Genomic DNA, 23,408 nt, shown 5'->3' on the forward strand with positions numbered 1-23,408 from the left:
ATTATTAACAGGCCAAAATCAAATAAAATGCAGATATGACAATAAGAGATTCTCTTCTTGTCTGCACACATGAACAGAACACATGCTCCTGCTGTGAAGGGGCTTCCTCTCCTGAAGATCCATAAGCAGCCTAAACATGATTATGCCAAATTTCTCACATAATTAATTTGACTCTTTATTATAACAGTAAAATTAACATTACTGAATTATTCATTCATTCATTGTCTGGAACCGCTTATCCAATTCAGCGTCACGGTGGGTCCAGATTCTACCATGAATCACTGGGCGCAAAGGAGGAACACACCCAGGAGGGGGCGTCAGTCCTTCATATGGCAGCACACACACATTCACACTCACACCTATGGACACTTTGGAGTAGCCAATCCACCTACCAATGGGTGTTTTTGGACTGTGGGAGGAAACCGGTGCACCTGGAGGAAACCCACGTGGACACAAGGAGAACACGCCAAATAGTCACCCGGAGCGGGGCTCAAACCCACAAGGCCTGGAGCTATGTGACAGCGCCAGTCCCTGCTGTGCCACCATTTATTACACAATGTTAAGGACAGCTGCTGGTGTCCAAATTAAGTAGTAATAAAAAATCCACAAAAATATAGTTGCTTATCTTATTTATCTCCTCATATGTATCTGCTGTCTGTATGAATGTATTAATAAAATTAACATTTAATAGCTGTACAAATAATTCACTAAATTGAACTTGATTTATGCTGCACTGTACTATATATATGTATAAACACGTATATACATAGGAGGTATGTATGACTCTGCTCTGAGATTGTAACACATCATGTGTTTGTGCCTGTGCTACTGAGCTAGTGAGTGTGTGTATGAAAGGGGTGGGGGCATATGTGTGTGTGTGTGTGTGTGTGTGTGTGTGTGTGTGTGTTTTGTCTCTTTGTGCAATCATGTAGACAGGGTCAGAAGCATGTGATGTTTCCCAGACATTGTCTGTTTTATCTGATGCAATGACAGCAGCTGTTGACTGCAGGAATTTCATACTTTACATGTGTGTATAATTTGTCATGCAGCTCCAACCAAACATCAGAACAAATGCAGAACATCCTCTCCCAGCTCTCCATTTGTCATAAACATATCAGGCTGCCAAATCCAATCTCAAATTGCACTTTTTTTTCTTTTTTACTCAGAAGTCTTGATGATGGGTTTTTGTGTAAGCCACTATATGTTCAATAGGAACATGTAAAGATTTGATCCTCTGGATATATTAACTCCACAAGACTGAGAAGAAGAGGAGAAGTGCACAGTTGTGTGTGTGTAAAGGGGGAGGGGTGGGGAGGGGTGTGATATGACAATAATAGATCGTGAAGAATAAAAATTTGTCCGCAACACACCATCAGAGGGAGATCATTGAATCAAGCTAATGCACATTCAGTCTAGGGTTGGGCATCATTCAAAATAATACCGGCATGTTTTGAATTAGATAAAACTTTTGCCGTATCGCGATACTGTGACATAAGCGCAAATGCAGACACGTGAACTCAAGCTAGAGCTGGGAGATATATTGCAAATATCTCAAATAAAAACTATATTGAGTATGCCTTGGACACACAAGTTTCCATCTGAATACATTTAAAATGCACGCTCGCACACACAAACAGATATATACACTACACTTTCCTATCCTATTTTGTTCGTGTATGCGGCTGGAGCAGTTTTCAGAACATTTATTGCACACACTCAGGACTACCTCTCTGATAATTTTAAGTCAACAATGAACAAAAATGAAACCAGTGGCGAAGCTTTAATTCCAAAAAAGAGTGCTGTAAAGACCATGAATTGTTTGAGACACGCTGCTCTCCCTCAGTGAGAGGGAGGGGCAGAGACTCCAAGGCTCCCAAAAGGAGAATGCACTTCTCATTCTTCATCACTTTTATTTAGCCAATCAGCAGCCAGACTTAGCTGTCCATCATTTAGTGTTGCTGCCAATAAAGTCACAGTCTCGCCTAAAGAGGTTTGTTGGTTTTGTGATAATACTGAGAAACGTTACTGCTTTAAAAAAAAATCTTATTTTTGCTCCGTCTGTCGTAAAATGAATAATTTTTCTTATTGAGAGGTTGGGGTCTTTGAAGATTTCAAAGAAGAGTCCAAACTAAATATAGAAAAGTGCCTAAAATGTTTTATTGTTTTTATCATATTTTGACCACTAAAGATTCATTTCAATATCTTTAAAAATTCTGAAGGATTTTCAGTAACATTACTTCATAAAATTGTCTCTTGTTTATTCACTGCCTTCAGATTTGGATATGTAATTTCAAGTGGAAAATGGAAAAAAATACCTGGAGTGTTAACAGATTAAAAACCAGCATGAAAAATTCATGATAAAATTGAGATTGTGATTCTGCAAAAAAAAGAAAAAATGTGATAACGTATTTTTCACATTGTCAATCAATTCATTTATCCTTACTAATGCATCAGAGATGTCTTTTTATCTGTTGTATTTACAAGGATGTAGGACAGCGAGTTCAACCAGGCTCTGTTTCACCCTTTTTCCATAAACACCAGGCAAACAGGGCTGTCTGACTAATAATGTTAACACAGAATAACATCTGTTTACGGAATATTGAGGAATTACGGAAACTTAAAATGACAAGAACTTTAATAGATTGTTAAAAATGGTCCTGCAGGGAGCTCTCCTGCCCTTTTCTTGAAATATCTGTTTGACAACATGTTGATTAAATCCACATTCCCATCTGCTGCATAGCTCCTAATGTACACAGTAAGAGCAGTATGTCACTGTTCTTGCAGGGGTAATACCAAATAAAAAATACTAAATATAAAAACTGTTCATATGTCCAAACTCTATAAACCAGCCAACAGGGGTCAAAATGTGCCTTTTGAAATATATTATGCTACTCAATACTGATTAGTGTACAGCTGTTGCAGGAAAACAGAAACATATTCAGTACTTAGGAACATGTTCAGAATATGTCATTACTGAATTTCTTTACATTAAACAAAGAATACAGAATTAAATACAGAGGTATGAAGTACTGACTGTAATTCCACTGCAGAAAAAAAAATCATGCAAGCAGTGTGTAATGTGTCACTGTTATGTATTTAGGAATATATTTTCCTGCACTGAGGCAAATAATACAGTTGAAAATGCACTCTTTTAACACAAATTTTACTATCTCACTCAATTCAATAGTATTTTATGTAATTACTAGGAATGCATCAAAATTTCACAACAGCTGAATACTCCCAAAGTAAAAAAACTGAATTTGGGCGGAAAAAGGTTTTTCCTATAAAATGTTACACATTCATATTATACTATGTGAAAAACAATAAAACATATTAAAGTCCACCAGAATGCAGGGCAGAGCCAGAATTAGATTCCGCTACATAGATTACGTATGTTTTTAAGTTAGCTCTGGATTTAGGAATAAGTAATGCTATGACTAGACTGGTAACATCAGGTGTGTTAAAAACATATATCAAGCAACTGACTGTTTACAGTTGACTGCAATTTTTGGAAAAATGATTAACTTCTCGGAATATGAGAATAAGCTGCTTTGAGACAATGTCTGTCGAAAGTGAACGTGAAAAACTAAAATAACCAACTGCAATGCTGCAATTAGTAAATCATCAAGTTATGCAGTGTACACTAATAGGCACATTCTAAATATAACCGTACTTGTAATGGCGGGACTTAGCCGGATGCCTGCAATATCACTGTCCTGAAGACCAAAGCAGCTGCTCAATAATAAGCTCCCTCCGAATTTCTGCATAAGAAACAGAAATACATAAATTAATGAGTAAGATTACTCAGACCCTTCCTCATCACGACGTGAGCAGAAAGCCCTCAGGTGACTAAGAATCATATGTAAATATTTCATCAACATGCAACCAGCAGAAGAAAAAGCAGAAATCACATATTCAACGGAAGCTTGGTCGCTAACAAAGATATGTGGACACAATTAAAGCGTACTGACGCAAAATAATGCGAGCAGTGATGATATGTGAAGCGGCACACTAGATCTGCCTCAGTCTACTCAAGTGAATCTCAGCACCCTCCTAACTGCAAAGCACCCTTACGTTGTTCAAACAGCATGGCCTAATATGAGGATTTTATTATTTTCCAAACGGATAGTGTAACACGGGTGCCTCCTAGTGGATGCCCAGTACAGTTACAGTTCAAATCTCACAAAACGGTCCACAATTAACATTCCCTCCTGCAACCCTGATTGTGTAGATGCTTTGTGACAGTCTGTGGCCATTAAGCAGCTGTACACAGCTGGCAAGCTTGAATGCGCTAAAATGAAGTGACAGGGCCAGTCTCCTCCATATTGTTGTTCTTGTTTCTCTGGGGAATAGAGCACTGTGCTGGTGTAGATGCATTTATCCCATTTACTATACCCTTAACTCTTCACAATTAGAATGTTCCAATACAGTTATTTTTCCCCAGTGTAATCCATTCAAGTCTGTAAATATATGTACAGAATAATAAACAGCCATATTTGCTGTTTTATATTTTCCATAGCTGTATATCTGAAAATGACCACTATATTCTAAAACTATGTATTACTGGTTGAAGGAGGGGGTACACATGCTTTAATATTATTGGTTAAGTTTACTCATTCCTCTAACATGAAGTGTTGTAGACAGAGCATTTACAGGCAAAAAAATTGCTGTACTTCAATATTTCTTCAAGTACATCATCATGAAAAATAATACAATTATATTCCGTTAAGGATATAAAAAAGAGAGAAGTGGAGAGAATGCAGTATATCAGGACTGTCTAAATTGTAATGCAGACACTTTAGAGAAGGGTAATTGATTCTGACACTACACCAAAAGAGAATGCCATACAAGCTCTTACAATGCCCGAGGCATCAGCTCCAGCCATGAGTGTTCATAAAGTAGGCCATCTCTGAACTAGGTGTCTGCCATGTAGAACAGGATTAGACATAAGTTAAAAAGTGAACAAAAGGTGGTGCAAATGTGTGATTCCTAGCCAATGGCAATCAAGCCGTAGATGGGAAACTTGCAGATTATAGTTGTATAAATTTGAAAAAGATCTGACTTTGAGAAATTTAAGAGAAATCTGACATCCTTATGAATTATCCATAAATAATCATTTTTAAACATGGTTCAGGTGTGTGTGATCTCCATCTTCAGACTACCTTACAGTGGTGGACAAAGTACACACACCATATACTTGAGTTAAGGTAAAGATACACAAGGTAAAATATTACTCCAGTAAAAGTAGACGTCCTCGTTGTAAATCTCCACTTGAGTAAAAGTACAAAAGTATTAATCTTCAAATGTACTTAAGTATTGAAATTAAAAGTACAATGACATATTATGGCTCTAATGTCCTATTATAATTTTATTAACAAGACTCATGCTTAACACAGACTCCAATGTCACTCTTGGTTCCCCAGTTTTTAAACTGAATGTCATTAATTAGACTGACATAGATGAACACTGCAGAAATGGCCAAAGATTAAACACAATGAATGATGTTATATCAACTATTGCACGCACCCAAGGTACTGCCCCTCCAAACCAACAGAGGTCACTGTCTGAAGTATTAAGCCCAATTTATGTTTCCGTGTTGAACCGTAGTCAGCACAGCCTGATGCGCACCTGTCCTAGCATCTCATTATAAGATATCTGGTATTTATGTGATATTATGTCACAATTATTAGATAATATCTTGTGATTATTAAATAAGTATCTAGTAATTATTAGATACATATCTCATAATTAGTATCTGGTTTTAATGAGATATATCTGTCTGCATTCTGTCGGAAATACCAATACTGTTCCGACACAAGAGCCGTGCTTTCACTGCGTCACGCTGAAGTGAACAGCGATGATCTGTTGGTCCAATTGTGTCTCGCCCGACGTCCTTGTTATGTTTTATGTATTTGGGTTTATTTTCCTGTAAAGTGGCATAATCGCCACACCTCTTTAAGACACCGATAACTAAGCAACGGCTCATTAGAGCACTGTGAGGATCATCTGCATGCACCAAGTTGGTTTTCGTTTGGTTAATTCATAACTGTTCTAAGAATTTAAAGTAATTACTTACAGCCTCAAATTCGCACAACAGTTGATTAAAAAAAGTCTGCCTTTGCTATTATTGGTTTTATGCTGAGAAATATTTTCAGATGTTTCAGCACGGCAACTGTGTTTGTTTGTCTCCTAGCAATGGTGCCGATGTGTGTCGTGTGGAGAGCTGTGTGGAGCAAGGAGATTTGTTCACACATTACGATTTTATTCATCTAGAAACCAAAAGGAACGGCGCTTCATAATGCAGTGGAGTAAAAATCTCACAATATGGAAATATTTCAAGTACAGATACACCTCTTAAGTACACTAAGGAATTACATTTACTTCATTACTGTCTACCACTGCTACTTTAATCACTGTCTTCCACACAGTAAGAAGTGGCTAAGTGCAGTGTTCTAGAAAATCTGAAGCCTCCTGAAAGAAAAAAATGTAAATCCTCCAACCATGAAAATAGGCTAAAAGCAAGAATATGTTAATGTGTTATCTTGACAAGGTCACCTAGATAACACACAACGCTGTCACAACGTTGTCTACTTTCTTACAATGTTGCTACAATGTTCTCAAAAGGTTTAACAGATTACTGTCTGAACAAGATTGTCACAATCTTGAATTATCCATAAATAATCATTTTTAAACATGGTTCAGGTGTGTGTGATCTCCATCTTCATGGATGTCCTCACAAGGATTAGAGTTTTTCACGTTTTGTTGTACTGTCAGGACACTTTACAGGTCCTCACAACATGGTACCTTCGTGAGAAAAAAATAATAGTAAACAGGTCTATTCTTGCTAACTGAAGTTAAGGTTTAGTTGCAGTAATCATTATTTCTATGGAGGTCCTCACAAGTATAGCTATACCAATACGTGTGTGTGCGAGCTCCTGCATATGGAGGTATATTTGGTGAGCACCTGTGACAGTGAAATTTGTAGTCGTAGAATAACTATTTGTAATATTTGTAGTTGTATCAATACACTGTGACAGATAAAATCTCTTCAGGAGTTGCAAACCTGTAGAAATAATTCTGATAATGTAAGGATTACAAGAGACCACATATAGCTTTATAACATTCCTGGGCATATGTGGGTACTATTTGTGATGCCATATTTGTGAAGGTGCCATTAGCAATTAAAAGAAGATTAACTAATTTTTAAGACTTTTATGACAACACTTATAACTTCAGTATAGATAGTGTGTATTAATTAGCTCAGCAGTTTTACAAATGCTCTACTGGTCTAGAAAATATTTGCAAGCATCAGCGTATATAGTAGGCTAACAACCCCACAAATCACAACACACAATTAACATCTCCATTGAAAGACATCAGTTAATTTAGCCAGATGTGTGTTGTAGATGCACAGTCGAATTGTTATTTTTATACTCAAGACACATCTATAAATGGCAGAGGAGCTTATTGAAATCTTTACCTTTATTTAGAATGCAAAGATATGTTAATATGCAAAATTATGTACATTTGTAAAGCATAATATAGGAAAATTGAAGCAGGTACACTTCTCATTAAGATATAACAAATACCTAGACAATTGATGTAGCTGGTTGTGGAACTTTCATTAACCACAGCATATATCCACTATCTTAGTGTACGCCTAATGTCAGCAAAACATTAGTTAGCCAGAATTAAGCCATTTTCCTAGCTTATTGTAAGCAAATGTAAGATTACATTCTCAGCAAACAATGGTTTGACTCTGGGACTGGCAGAAGAAGGGCAGATCTCTGTTCAAACAAAATAAATATTCAACCTTTATCAAAATATAAATAATTAAATAAAAGCAGAAATAGACTAGAGGGGGAAAGTTTGTGAAAAAACTTGAATTTGGCTCGTCACATATTTCTACATTGCAATGTTAACTTATATACAGCTTAACAGCTACAAGGTTACATTTTTAGAACAATCAATCTAATACTAAACTTAAAATACCGCCAGCTTAGAAAGACAATATATTTTGACCACACCTTTAAAAAGTATTCACATTAAAGAAATGCCCATTCTATTTAGGCTTCCACCTCAAATAAATGACCAATTCAAATAAACCTTAAATCCATAAAAAGACTTTCAGTATATTATAAACAACACATTAAAAAGGTCCATCTTAAAAAAATCCCACCTTAAAAAAGTAAATGACCACACCAAGTAAAATAAAAATACCATCAGTGTCATGCCCTCGTCCTGTCATGTCTGTTGTCCCCGCCATGTGCTCTCTTAGCACATGGCTCTGTTTGTTATTGTCCATGTCTCTGCCCTTGTCCCGCCTTTGTTCCGCCTCTTTGTCCCTCCTCCTCGTTATCTGTCTCAGGTGCGTCTTGTCTGTGTCATGTATTTAAGTTCCCTTGTCTAAGTTCTTGTTTGTTGGTCATTCGTTTCATTTCTCTAGTAATGTTCCTCTTCCCATGTTGCTGTGTCATGTTACCCAGTCTGCCTTGTCTGTCTCAGTAGTTTCCTTTGTTACGTTATTAAGTCTGTCTTGTTTGCTCTAGCCCTCTGTGTTTAGTTTCTGATTTATCACTGTGTTTATGTTTAGCTTTAGCAATCTGTGTTTATTTAGCTTTCTAGGTTTTGGGAAGTATCTCTGTCTACGTCTCTGTTAAGTGTCTCTGTCAAGGTCTTTAGTCTCTCTGTCTTTCCCGTTTGCTTTAATTCTCCGTTTTAGGTTTAGTCTGTCTAGCTCTTTGTATTTTAGTTTAGTCTGCTTACCTCCCTTTGTCTGTCTGTTAGCTCCCTGTGTGTTGCCATTCTGTTAAAGTCTCTTTTCTGTGTGTTTTAGCATGTGCGTCCGCCTCCATCAGTCCGCCCTCCGCGATACCTGACAATCAGCTTAAAAATACTTTGTCTGCCACCTTAATAAAAATTCCACAATAAAAAATGTATTAATTAAAAAATATTTAGACTACCACCTCAAATAAATTACCACTTTAAATAAACCTTAAAACCATAAAGACTGCCAATATATTTTAAACACCACATTAAAAAAAATCACTTTAAAAAACTGCTATTTTATTTCATTTACAAGTATTTTGTACGTACAGTACATGTATTGTTCATGTCCACATCCGAATGAAATTTACTTATGCTAAATCACAGCTTAGGAATTACTCTATTAAAGAAACTGGTAGGATATCACATGTAGTTCCAGCTGAAAAACATTATAGAATGATTGTTTAATGCAAAGGGTGGGTTGTTAACAGTACAGGGAGGGTTTTAAAAGTCCAAATACTCGTTAAATACATAAAAAAAATACCTTGACAAGCCAAATTAATAAGATTTCGAAGAACAGTAATCTGAGAAAACACGGTGAAACTAGCCGCACATCACATTTTAGTGCACATATACTAATGACAAAGCGGTAATACTCTATGTGTGTGAAGACCTGAAAGTAAGCACCTTCATTTTAAAGAAAGTAACCGCATTTACACGCATTTACATTTATCTATGAAATATGAAGTAATTTTTTTACTGTATAGTTTTTCAGTAAATGACATTAAAAGTCCCCATAATTTTCCATTGTTTTGAATAACTCAAGTTTACTGCTTTATAAAATAGTTATTTTGAATAAGTAGTCCACATAATCAACAGATATGAGTTCCCTGTTTGCTATACTATGTACCTATGAAATATGAAAAATAAAATGAAAATTTTAAATGGTTTGCTGCTTCCACACATCCTTACTGTGGATTAGGTTGGAGGTGAGCTGAGGAGACTCCACACTAGGAAAGCAGCTGGACCAGACAAAGTGTGTGCTAAACTACTGAAGTCCTTTAACCTTTAACACGTTTAACCTGAATCTGAGTCTGAAATTTGGGAGGGTCCCCACACTCTGGAAAACATCATGTCTCATACCTGTGCCAAAGAAGGTGCGCACCAGTGTGCCCAATGACTTCAGGCCCGATGCATTAACATTGAATGTTATGAAGACCCTGGAGCTACTCCTCCTACACCTTCTCAGAACCCAGACTGGACATGCATTGGATCCCTTGCAGTGTGCATATTTGAAGAAGTTGGGAGTTGAGGATGCCATCCTCTACTTTCTACATCGGGCTCACTCTCATCTGGACAAGGGTGGTTGCACTGTGAGAGAAATGTTTTTCTACTTTTCCAGTGCCTTTAAAACCATACAGTCCTTTCCTAATAAGAGATAAGTTAGTGAGGATGCAAGTGGACCCACACATAGTCACCTGGATCACTGACTACCTTACTGGCTCAGTATGTCAGGCTGAAGGACTGCGCATCAGAGACTGTAGTCAGCAGCACAGGAACACCACAGAGGACTGTACTCTCAACATGTCTGTTTACGCTCTACACCTCAGACTTTATGTACAACTCTCAGATATGCCACATGCAGACAATTTTGGATGGCACTGCCATTGTGGTGTGTGTGAAAGGAGGACAGGAGGAGGAGTACAGGAGTGGAGGACTTTGTGTCATGGTGTCATAGAAACAACTTACAGGTAGACATTTCCAAGATGAAGTAGATTGTGATGGAGTTTCACAGGGCGGCCCAACCCCGCAACCAGTCTCTATTGAGGGGTTTAAGTGGAGGTGGTTACGTCTTACAAGTATCTTGGCCTGCAGCTTGACAACAAACTGTACTGGTCTGAGAACATAGACATCCTATACAGGAATGGGCAGAGCTGGTTGTATTTTCTAAGGAGGCTGGGGGCAACATCTGTAGGAAGCTACTGCAGATGTTCTATCAGTCCATGGTTGCCAGCTGTCTTTTTATGCTGTTGTGTGCTGGGGGAAGGAAAGAGACGAGATGCGTCTGGAAAATCTGGCCAGGCGAGCAGGGTCAATGGTTGGAGTGGAGCTGGACTCTGTGGTTATGAAGGCTGTTAGTAGGAAATTGCACAAACTGCTCTATCCATTAAGGAATATGAAGTTCTATGGAGGTATATTTGAGGCAAGACACCTGAATATCTGTGACCGGGAAATTTGTAGTTCTAGAAAATAGTAACGTGTAGTATCAGTAAATTTGAAATCACTGAGAAAATAGCTTTAGGAGTTGCAAACCTGTAAAAATGATTTCCCCTCCCACAAATACAACTTCACAGTAACACCTTCACAAATCCTTTATTGCAGGTGCAGAAATACAATTCTACAGACAAGAACAAAAATATCATACACTCACAGTTTTGCAGTTGTGAATATGGCGCAAAACTCCTTCACACACTTGTATAAACATGCACAAAAGTTGCACATTCAGAAACCAATATTTGAATCTGTGCAATGCGAGTTACATACATGTATTTTTTATTTTAGTTTTTTTTTGTAGGATATTTGTCTACACAAACACTAGGCAATGAATAAACCTGCTTGAATCTGAGGTTATGAGTTTTTTTTTTCGCTCACACATGACAAATTCTGCATGATTTTTTGCCTTTGCTACCATAGTTTCCCATCTTTTTGTATGTTATTCTCTGCTCTTGCATCAATATTTTATTTAACTTTCTATTTGATATTTGTGTGTTCTTATACTTTGATTTTCCTACCATGTCCTGTAAATGTACCATCCCCTTTATAGTTTAGTCTACTATGATTTAAGGTTATGAGGTTTATTGCAACTGGCTGGTAAATTTCCTTCTGGATTTTTCTTTTTATCTATCTATCTATCTATCTATCTATCTAGAAATAACCATTTTATAAATATTTTTTTATAAATCATTTTATAAATAACTATTCATTATTAAGAACAATTATGGACAATTATATGGATTTTGGATGCCATTTACTCAAAACCTGTACAGTAAAATGACTTCATATTTCAACGGTACATATTATGTTAAACTCTGAACTGAAATCTGACAGTTGTATGGACTACTTACTAAAAATTACCACTATATGTAGCATGAAATCTGACAAATCATAAAAAACCATGGACAAATATGGGGAGTTTAAATGCTATTTACTCAAAAACTATACAGAAAAATTACTTTGTAATTCATAGATACATAGTATGGTAAACACTGAACTGATATCTGTTGGGCATATGGACTACTTATTTAAAATGATCATTTTATAAAGCAGTAAACATGAATCATCATTAAAAACAATGGAGAAATATGGGGATTTTGAATGTCATTTACTCAAATTATACAGTAATATCACTTCATATTTTATAGGTAGATATTATGGTAAACATTGAACTCATATCTGTTGGCTGTGTGGACTGCTTGTTAGAAATAACAATTTTATGGAGCATGGAACTTGAATAATCATTAAAAACCAATGAGGATTTTGGATGCAATTTACTCAAACTGTACAGTAAAATCACTTCATATTTTATAAGTACATAGTATAGCAAACACCGAATTCATATATGTTGGTGGTGTGGACTACATATTCAAAATAACAATTTTATAGAGCATGGAACTTGAATAATTATTAAAAACAATGGAAAATCATGTGTCACGCCCTCGTCCTGTCATGTCTGTTTTCCTGGCCATGTGCTCTCTCAGCACGTGGCTCTGTTTGTTGTTGGCCTAGTCCCGCCTTTGATCCGCCTCCTCGTCTGTGTCTCATTTGTTACCCTGCCCTCTCATTATCTGTTCCAGGTGTATCTTGTCTGTGTCTTGTATTTAAGTTCCCTTGTGTCTCTCCTGTTTGTCGGACATTTCTCCTTTGTTCTTCATACTGTTTCAGTCCATGTTATCAAGTCTGTCTGTCGCCGCTGAGTCTCCGTCATTGTTTTCCATGTCGTCGTTTTGTTTCATTTCCAAGTCTAGTCTGTCTCTGCTGTTCTTCGTTTCATTTCCTCTGTCTTGATTTGTCTCTCAGTCATCATGTTTCCTTTCTTTTGAAGTCTGTACATTTTGTAATTCTTTTGTAAATAAAGTTTGTTGTGTTTTAGCATGTGCGTCCTCCCCCGTCAGTCCGCCCCTGCGATCCTGACATCATGGGGCGTTTGAACGCTATATACTTTAAAACTATACAGTAAAATCACTTCATATTTTATAGGGACATAGTATGGCAAACACAGAACTGATATCTGTTGGTTGTATGGACTAATTATTAAAAATGACTATTTTATAAAGCAGTTAACTTGATTCATTAAAAACAATTGATAATTATGGGGATTTGAATGCTATTTAATCAAAAACTATACAGTAAAATCATTTCATATTTTATAGGTACATAGTATAACAAACACTGAACTCATATCTGTTGGTTGTGTGGACTAATTATTCTAAATAGCAGTTCTATGGAGCATGGATTAAATTTCTAGTTTAAAGTATAAGGATTTTAGAAGAAAACGTTTAGCCAAATGAGGCCTATTCAGAAAACACCGGAGTTAGAGTGGATTATGACATCACCCACTTGAGCTGTCCCAATTCAAAATTCCCACTTTGGAAGCTTGTATTCTGAAATATGATCCGTAAGATCACTCCAAAAAGCAGCATAATTCGCTATAGGTTCTATGATCCTGTGAAGTTTCGTGGCTGTAACCTGAAAACCCTAGGAGGAGTAGCACTGCAAAAACGCAAAGAGAATAATAATACGAAGAAGATTATGAAGAACAATAATTAATAATAAAAAGATTACAAAGAACAGGAATTTGGCTCTGACAAGCCAAATTAACTAGGCAAGACTAATTGGTAACACTTACACAATAGTACAATAGTACACAAGGGAGTGCTATAATGTGAGATAAGATCAGTACACCAGTGCCAATATCTCACATTATAGCACGAACCTCGTGTATTATTGCGATTATACCACAGTTCGTTATGACCGTTTATTATTAGGTTTTAATGTGAAGAAGGTCTTGAAAAGTTCTTTTTTTTTTTATCAACCTTCTGTGAGGAAAATTGCTTCAATTCTGTCACACATTCATTTGTGCTCTTTTCAGTGACCTCTGGATCTTTAAATTCTGCGATTTTAAACTCTAAGAAAAAAGACACCCCTCAACTCGAGTTAAACACAATCAAAGAGACCTCGTAGACGTAGCAGTTTACTGGGGATTTTTATATTATTTATTTCCAATTTCCTTTTGTTTACAAATCAGAAAGCATAGTCCACTGCGCCATAACTCTTTTGTTCAAAATAAGGTGCGCGAACAGAAAATGAACCTGTTCCCCGTTGGGTGATAAAGTCCAGGTACCGCACTGCCTTGTAAGTGCTAGCGTCGTTACTAGGTTACATGTATTTTGCGGAGTGATACCTAAAGAACTTTGGTCAGAGTGACATTATCATGTAATACTGGAATGTCTCTCAGCCAATCACCTGGCAGGGTCGGAACTAACTGTGGTATAATTTACAATAATGGTACATGAAGTAGCATTAATTAATGCATTATTTCATGAGTGAGTAATCATTAATTCCTACAGGTTATCATGAATATGCACGAAGTAAGCATGTTTCATACATGCCTTAACATTTCATCAGGTTACATGAATTATTCATGATGTTCATACAGGCCTTCATGGTAGTCATCAGGTAAATTGAACACTGACTGGCCAGCCAACACCTCAAAGACCAAGTGTATTATGCATTACTAAAACATTCATTTTTCATGCAGTCATGATGTTTGTGGACCTCAAAGTAAAGTGGTGAAATAAATAACATTGCTAAATCATTACTTCATTATGTGTTCATGATGTTTGTGGCCCTCAAAGTAAAGTGGTGAAATAATCCTTTTTTAATACTGTTGTGTAAATGATTAAATGACAGGAATTGGGCCATTAATTAATTAACACTTCTTTATTGCTTAGAAACTGAACAGCGCACTTGGAAGTAATGGCATCAAACTGGCTTTTAATGTTTTATAAGAAATAAAACATTAAAAAAACAGCTGAGTAAACAGAATCACCAGTAACATTTTAGATATACAATCCAGAGCACTGGTTACATAAACTGAAAAAATAAACAAGGGAAGTAAGTACATATGGTAGTATGTGTGGCACTGGCATGAATAGATCAGTTGCTATGTTGAGAGTGAACCATAAACTGTGCATCAACAGATGGGCTAAAGTCTCTTACTGCACACCAGCAAGGAGAAGGGTTTCTAATAAAATGTCTGGTTCATGTATATGACAAACTTATAGCACTCTGAAAACATTAATAATTAAGAAGTTAATCCAGTAGAATTAACTCCACTGGTCACTTGAATGGACGTTTTATTTTCTTTTTTTTTTCATGCTTCAAATAGACATGCCTCAAATCACTTTTTACACAGGGAACTGAATCCTTAAATAAACAGCAAATGGGTCATTTCTTATGAATTTTACCAAGCCAGTATGAACATTCTATTACTTTATGATGTTCTTTCAAAGGTTCTTTAGTTCTGTTTCCGTTTGAGCATACTTCTTTGAAGAAGTGCTTTAATTCATATATATTAGTAAGCTTTAGCATATTGATTGATAATTTGCATCTCTATGTTCAAACTAGCATTCTTACTAGGCAGTCCACTTAACTCTCTGACAAAGAACAGGATTAATGGCAAGTTGTCCAGGTCTTAATGCAGCAAAACATCCCCACATTGACAAACTACTACCACTGGCTGGTCAGTCACTCATGTGAAGATATATATATATTCCTGGAAAACTTTTATGCTCATGTTTTATAGATTTTATTTTAACCATGGCCTAATGTGCTTATGCTGTCTACATCTCTATGAAGCCATACTTCAGTATAAATGCGTTTTACATACAGCAACGTTGATTAAGGAGCAGTTACATTTCCACATTTGTGGTTTGCATGTTGGGTAATTTTGCTCTGAAAATAAATTAAATTACAATGTAATACATGTGAAACTTATATTTTCAAGAATCCAGTCCATATAATAAAAAACTCTTCGGCAAAAATGAGCCTGTTTTGACTAACTTTATCATTATTTACTTAATTTTATTTTGGTACATAAACCCAAATCAAATATCATAGGTGGGTTTCAGGAAAAAACATTTAGGATATACTCCCTATAATTGGTTCATTGCATAGCTTTTGTTTATGTCGGAAATTGCTTTCCTCAGTAGTCACAAACTCCCTTTCCTCCCCAAGGTGCTGTCCTACTCTCCTTTCATATTGTCGCATAGCACGTGTGCACACTTTCATACGCATGAGGACATCTTTGACAGTGCTCTTGAATTTTTTGCTATGCCTTCTGTCTTCATATAACCTGCCTCATACATAAGCCTTGTGCAAACCTGTAGATTGAGCAAACAGAATAATTCAACACTTCATTGATTACTCAAAGTATATGACCACAGTGCAAATTTTTAAAACTGCATCTCAGAATATAAATTACGTATAGAAAAACTAAATCCATGATTATAAGGTGCATCTCAAGCCCTCAAAGATAGAGCCTGGTCTGATCTGGTCTTGCTTATATTTTTCCCTTTGTGATTTTTATTTCATGACCTTTAAATAAAACAATTAGTAGATATTAACAAAAAGGCTCGAAAAGAATTCACTAATCTTAAATTTTAGAAAATTAATTTTACCCGTCATTATTCAGTACTGCCTAACTGGGGCAAGTATTATTCTATTTTGATAACTACCATAGTGGTGTAGTCAGAGGACATAGCAAAACTACAGACCTCTTGATCCATATTTCTTGGTCTTTGTCTTACCCTCGGTTAAAGCAATTATTTTATCTACTAGCTTCATATTATCACGATTAACTGTAACGTTAAGCCGTTTTAGAAATTCGGGTGATTCTCTCTTTTTCTCAAAATAATGGCTGCCAAAGCTACATTGTTTTTTAGCGCTGGTATATCTTGGAGTGATGGGGCCAAAATCCCTAGCAGTGTCCCTGTCTGCATTCAAAATTCCTCATTGGGCTCTTCTGTTAAATATCTGGTTTTAAAGACTCCTCACTGTAGGTGGCAGTAATACGCCTCGAAGGCCGGTGAGGGGAAGGAGAAGCAGAAGAAATGCCATTCACTGCTGTGGAGTACACACGGAGCTGTTGTACTTTTTAAACATCAATGGCGACCCGTGGAAATGCCTGGAAGTACGAGTGATTATCCAATGGGCTGAAGTTATACGAATCATTTTTGTATCGCACCAACGGTGGACTTATTGTAGCTAATTGTTTCATTAATGTCTTCGTATATTCTACTGGGCATCTGCAACAGAGCTGACAGGGTACATCCAAACATTCACATTAAATGGCATCTTTCAATGGAGATGGTAAGCTAGTGTCCCTGGAAAGCTATTAAACTATTTTAAAAGTCTTCCTGCAAGTTACTATTCATGAGTAATAGGAGATTTCTTTTTTTTTTTTTCAGGGATAAACCATCTGATGGTTGAGGTGAGCCCAGACATACACATCTGTGGCTTCTGCAAGCAGCAGTACAACAACTTTGAAATCTTTCTTGCCCATAAGCAAAATGGTTGCCAAATTTCCACAACAGACATTTCAACCTCTAATGCTGGAGTTGCTGGTGAGTCAGGCAACAGCAGTGAATGTCCTGTCTTATAAGATGAAGATCTGTTCAATTTAACAAACATAAAAGCATTTTAATAAAAGAAACAGTTCATTCCCAATCACTGGTGAAGAAAAGCTTGCTGCTGTTATGGTTCTATAAAAACCAGCAGGCACCATACTGTGGTTTCTGAATCTGTGTTTATTTCAATCATTTAATAGTTTTACATATGTTATATTAATTAGAATGTTATCTATGTCACAGCTTTGCTGAAATTAGTTCCCTGATTCTGAGGTAGTTAATAATAGTGGGATTGAATTAGACTGAAATGCATTCTGGACACACAAGTTAAAAAAGGCATGTTGTAACTAGAAGCAAAGCTTTACAGTAGGAGTCCCTTAACTTGAGTGAAGTTTATGATGAATTGTGGACCTCATCTCCTTGAGATCTTTTATTTTGTGTTTATTGCTTAGAATCCATTCAAAGTTTTGCTTTGGAGGAGACATTACAAACGTGTATGTCAAAGGTTGTCAAGAAGACCATTGCTAAAACCCAGAAAAAGCCATCCAAAAAGTTGAAACCAACTTTAGCTCAAAAGAGACATTTTTGCTGCTTCTCAGGTTAGTGTAAACAATTAAGTAATGTGATGCTGAAAGTGAAGTAAGGCTTATGCTGTCTTATATGAAACTTGTGCTTATCTTAATGCATTATTTGCTTTTAGGATGTACATTCAAAACACAGTATGGCCAAAAAGACATGGAAAGGCACATGCTAACTCATACTGGTGAGAATATTTCCTCTGTCATCTCCTCTCCATTAATTCAGGTATCTATATTGATGTCAGATATTCACTTTCTTGGCCAGGTGAGAGGCCTTTCGAGTGTGAGCTCTGTCATAAGCGATTTAGCCGGAGAGACAAGCTGAACCTACACAGTCGTTCACACACAGGGGAGAAGCCGCACAAATGTAAGCACTGCCCATATGCTGCTGCGGACAGCAGCAGCCTGAAGAAGCACCTGCGTATTCACTATGACGAGAGGCCCTTCAAGTGCCAGATCTGCCCATATGCCAGCCGAAATTCCAGCCAGCTAACTGTCCATCTGCGCTCCCACACAGGTCAGTAAAGCCAGTGATATAGCCACAGTCTTACACCTACCCCTAGTTTTTGAGTGATATCTTTGTAATTGAGTTACAAGATGTAGTAGTTAAAATGGGACAGTAAATACATCATCAGCACCCCTGTCAGTCTGCTGTGATAGATGAGAGTTGCAGTGCAGCAACCTCACTGCTGGAATTTAGTTACATTTCAGAAGCATTTAACAATCATATTTTCACCAACTCCTAACTGTTCTGTGATATGAAGAGGAATTCACCACCTCAAATGTTGCAGTCATCAGGTGTGAAAATGTAATTGCTTCACTGTTTAAGGTATAACTGGAAATTTACTAGATAACTACAGAGATATTGGCATACTACTACTAGCTTGTTAAGAAGAAGTGGGTCATAAGAAATTGAAACTACACTAAAATAAGATAATAAAACTATCGTTCTTTTTAAAAGATAATACTCATATTTGTAGGTCCGTTTGAAAGGTCATAGCACTACCCCTCTGTCCCAAAAAGAATTGGGATGCCCTACCCCTAGACAAAATGGAGAGGTAGACTAAAGCCCCTTTCACACATGCACAGTAATCCAAAATTTTCAAGAGTTTACCCAAAAGAGCTGTATTTCTGAACATGATCACCCACAACATTCATCCCAGACTTTATTCTCCTCACGTCTTAGTAAAATCTCCAGGTCAAATCAGAGTCCGTGCATGTAAGAACGGCATAGGAAATATTTCAGTTTCCTCCTGCTGTTAAAGCACATGTTTCATTTACAGTTGCATGAGCGCATCTGAGCAGGAAATTCTCCTGCTGTGCGCTGCATTATGAACGACCACTTCCGGACATATCCGGACCCAATTCTCCAGAGTTTCTAGAAATACTCAAAAATTCATGTTTGAAAGAAGCATTAGTGGTAGATGCAAGGGGTGAATTGGGAATCACCCTTAGAATGTGTAAATTCTAACAATTTCAAGCCTTGCACTTACCACTTGCAATGACATTGTGCAGTTACACCTAATAGGGCATGTGTTCATAAGTAATTTAAAGGAATACAATGTAAGAATTGGCTTTTTTTGTCTCCTGAGCATCCCCTAGCTGTTGCTGAGTGTAATTCGCATTTACATTTACGTCGTAAAATCAACTCTCACACCTATCTATTTATCTATTTCCCTCTTGCTCTCTTGCACACACAAAAATGGCCGGTTCTCCAGGCTTCTTCACATTATCCCTGTCTATCTCTCACAGACAAACACATGCACAACCTTTCTCTCTCTCTCAGAGTGATGTTTACACCCGTCGTGAACAGCTCTCTGGGCTTCATCTGATGTTGAGCCGGGGGGTTGTGTAAAATAGAAGTAGATGATGTTGACTACATCAAAAAACCCATATACACTGGACTATTACAATCATAAAGTGCAACTTTGTTATTACAGCCGCAAACCCTGGCTTACTGCACAGTAATGATAAAAAAACATAAACAAAATGTATCACTAACTAACACCACAATGCATGAAGGAAGTTACAATGGAAGTTACTTACTACTCCAACTTGTATGCTCATGTCTGTTTCATCGCACGCTACTGTGTAAACTCAATCCAGTTTTAACTTTTGTACAGCTACTAATTCTCTCTCTCTCTCTCTCTCTTGCTTGCTATGTGCGCCTGCTCTTTCTCCTCCTTGCTCCCTCTGCCATAACATCCGTATCTGGAACACCAAGCTAGATTCTATTTGTAGCTAGGAAACCACCTGTGAGATTTGTGGCGTAAAGCATTACACATTTCTCCAGCCCGTGGTTCAGAAGTTGCTTAATCATGTAGAAGCTGTCATTTTAAGTTAAAATACTACATAGTGTTCCTTTTAAGTACAGCAGCAGTATGGTGAAAAGTGGTTCTATGGTAGGAGAAATATATGATAAAAAACATGGTAATATGTAAGATCTGTTTCACCGCCTCAGCCTCAAGCATCAGGTTGTGTATGAGGAAAGAACCCAGTGGTTACTCGTAGACCTAACAACCGGCCAATGACACTGATTCTAGCCTAGCATTTATTTTGTATTTGTTTATTTACTATGAATTTTTAAGGGTATTTTTCACATAATTGTTTAAGTTTTCTGTTTATATGGGTACACTAGAAAGTAAATATTTACAGATTTTTTTTTGTATACTCCTATTTGAAACCATTACATATATAGTAAAATGTATTTTAAGCATTTATTTTATTGTATAATTATGTTCTTGAAATTAATAAAATGTTGTCATATCACCAAGAATATTGTAATTGCAAAAACAATGTGATATTGTTTAAGGGTCACATCGCCCACCCCTAATTCTAACTATGATTTGTGCTTGTTGTTTATTTGCACTACCAACCTGCAGGAGATGCCCCATTCCAGTGTAACCAGTGCGATGCCAAATTCAAAATCAATTCAGACCTGAAGCGGCATACCCGGATCCATTCAGGCGAGAAGCCCTACAAGTGTGACCTTTGCGAGTATCGCTGTGCCATGAAGGCTAACCTGAAGTCACACGTGCAGCTTAAACATGGTGCATCCAGCTCGTATAGTTGCCCAGAATGTGACTTCTGTTGCTCAGGCAAAGCAGCCCTACGACACCACTCCCGTCAGCACCAGCCTGCCAAGCCTTTGCAGTGTGCCCAGTGTTCATACTCGTGCTCCAGCAAGGGAGCACTCAAAGTCCACGAACGTGTGCACTCAGATGAGCGGCCTTTCAGCTGTGATCACTGCACTTTTGCAAGCAAGCAGCGCAGTAACCTTCTTATCCACAGGAGGAAGTGTCATGGGGAAAAAGCTGAGAAGCGTGTAAAAGTAGGTAGAAGGAATGGAGCCGGCCAGGAGCAAGTGTCCAAACCCATAGGGTCACGGTACCGGGCCAGACTAGAAGCAGCTCGGGCATTTCGCTGTAACCTGTGTGATGCTTCCTTTGTAAGAGAGGACTCTCTGCGTAGTCATAAGAGACAGCACAATAGTATAAATAATAATAATGATTCACAACAGCAGAGCAACCCCACATCACATTCACAAACCACAGCTAAAGTGCCTGTGCAAGATGGGGGACATATTTCACTGACTGTTACAAATAACACAATACCTTCCTTGAACAGCACACAGCTGAAGATCTTTGTAGCACCCCGACTAGGTCAGAAGGGGACTTTCATCCAGGCGGCAGTGGAAGCACCCTCTACAAAGCCTGGGACTGTCTTGCTGAATTCAGAAACGCAGGACATGCTTTTGAATCCTGTAATACAGCAGGTGAGTCTGCTAACACCAGTGCAGCATATTGGCACACAAGCAGAGGGAAGTCATGAGCAACAGACATTATTGCTAACTCCTATCAGTCAGAGTGAAGAGCAGAGCCATCTTCAGGAAAATCTATTACAGACAAATATTTCCTCTCAGACTACAAACTCTAACCAGAGCTTTATCAGCACATGTTCTGCTGCCTCTTCAGACAATAGTCACACGTTCATTGCGGCCTGCTCTGACCTGGACAGCTTACATGCTCTCATTCAGCAAGGTGGTACGGAGGTCACTGTGGTTACTGAGGACAGCTGCTCCGTCGCAGCAAACTCAGACTCTGGCTTTGATCTACCCCTGGACATGGACAGGCCTCCGTCTCAGGAAATGCCTAAGGACCCAGGGGGCAGGGTTCCAGGTGAAGATAGTGGCTTGGTAATGCCCAGTTTAGGCCTAGAGCCCTCTAGTGGCCTTCTTGTGCACAGCATCCCCTTGAATATTTCAACACAGGACCAGCAAACCCCTATATACCAGCTGTCACCACATAATATCTTCTCAGACTCTAATACAGCAGACAGTATTGAGGATTGACTGAGGCACTGTTTTATTTGTTTGTTGCATTTGTTGGTATGTTGTCCCTATCATGTCAGCCTTATTTTTGAGAACATCATCTTTGTGTTAACAACGAACAGACCAATAGAAATGATCCAAACTGACTTGGAATAAAACTTAATAATGTGTTAAAGTTAATATTTTATTTGTTTTCTCCATTTCAAGACAGAGATATATTTTAGATATATCAGTACTTTATTTTATTAAAATTATATTTATCTAGCTCTTGGGACTACAGAATGGACTGTTTTAATGAAATATACATGATTTTAAAAAAGAGGTTTTACTTGTCTGAGTTATATGGTTCAGTGATATTCTAAACTATACCAGTTGCACACCACATGGCAATTTAATAATATTATGGCTGCAGATATTGCATTTTGTGTCATAAATCTAATGTGTCATTATAAAGTCAGGTCCTATTTGTTTGGTTGAGTTTGTTAGACATGGTAGAAATCCCACTGGAGACTATATTTCAGATTCCAGTGACACTGGAAATGTTGTTTATTCTGCATGTGTTAAGACTACAGCTTTGATTCCCAGTCCCAAAAAGAATCTAATGTCTTATTTCAGGCCTTTAGGAATTAAGAGATCCAAAGCTTTGGACTTGATTCCATAAATTCACATTCACTTCATCCTGGCTTTCAATGAGAGATGTTCAGCTGTGTAGGCGTTCTGTCTCAGAAATGTCTTATCATAAAAACCATTCAGTACTAGTGACAGTATTTAAATGGGTGTAAGGGTCAATCCCATTAAGCGGAAAAATGTGTACTTTAATTTTTTTAACTAAGGATTTAATAGATACATACAAGTGTATCTCAATAAATTAAAATATCATCAAAAAGTTCTTTTAATTCAGTAATTCAAAAAAAGTAAAACTCACATATAGAACTATTAAAAATATAGTGATCTGTTTCAGGTGTTTATTTCTTTTAATGTTGATAATTATGGCTTACAGCCAATGAAAACCCAAAAGTCATTATCTCAGAAAATTAGAATAATCAA

General features: G+C 37.3%; 1 protein-coding gene across 2 annotated transcripts; it reads left to right on the plus strand.

Annotated features, from left to right (window-relative positions):
- The first annotated feature begins 16,903 nt into the window (after positions 1-16,903).
- Positions 16,904-22,629, plus strand: zfp64 (zinc finger protein 64 homolog (mouse)). 2 transcript variants are annotated; one of them, XM_066671899.1, is made up of 7 exons: positions 16,918-17,017; positions 17,142-17,196; positions 17,295-17,450; positions 17,906-18,052; positions 18,154-18,216; positions 18,297-18,548; positions 20,914-22,629. In XM_066671899.1, the coding sequence occupies exons 2-7, from the start codon at positions 17,175-17,177 to the stop codon at positions 22,380-22,382; spliced, it is 2,109 nt and encodes a 702-aa protein (XP_066527996.1). In that variant the 5' UTR covers positions 16,918-17,017; positions 17,142-17,174; the 3' UTR covers positions 22,383-22,629. The 2 variants fall into 2 exon arrangements, with proteins under 2 accessions (XP_066527995.1, XP_066527996.1); XM_066671898.1 differs by having other exon boundaries at positions 16,904-17,196; positions 20,914-22,628.
- The last annotated feature ends 779 nt before the right edge of the window (positions 22,630-23,408 follow it).

This window comes from Hoplias malabaricus, chromosome 5 (assembly GCF_029633855.1).
Source record: "Hoplias malabaricus isolate fHopMal1 chromosome 5, fHopMal1.hap1, whole genome shotgun sequence".
Taxonomy (NCBI): domain Eukaryota; kingdom Metazoa; phylum Chordata; class Actinopteri; order Characiformes; family Erythrinidae; genus Hoplias; species Hoplias malabaricus.

Bases quoted from the DNA above. Each gene is read 5' to 3' on its own strand.
- zfp64 (XM_066671898.1), top strand. From the start codon at position 17,175: ATGGCATCTTTCAATGGAGATG. The intron at 17,451-17,905 runs GTGAGTCAGGCA...TTTATTGCTTAG, and splicing joins CTCTAATGCTGGAGTTGCTG to AATCCATTCAAAGTTTTGCT. The intron at 18,217-18,296 runs GTGAGAATATTT...TTTCTTGGCCAG, and splicing joins GCACATGCTAACTCATACTG to GTGAGAGGCCTTTCGAGTGT.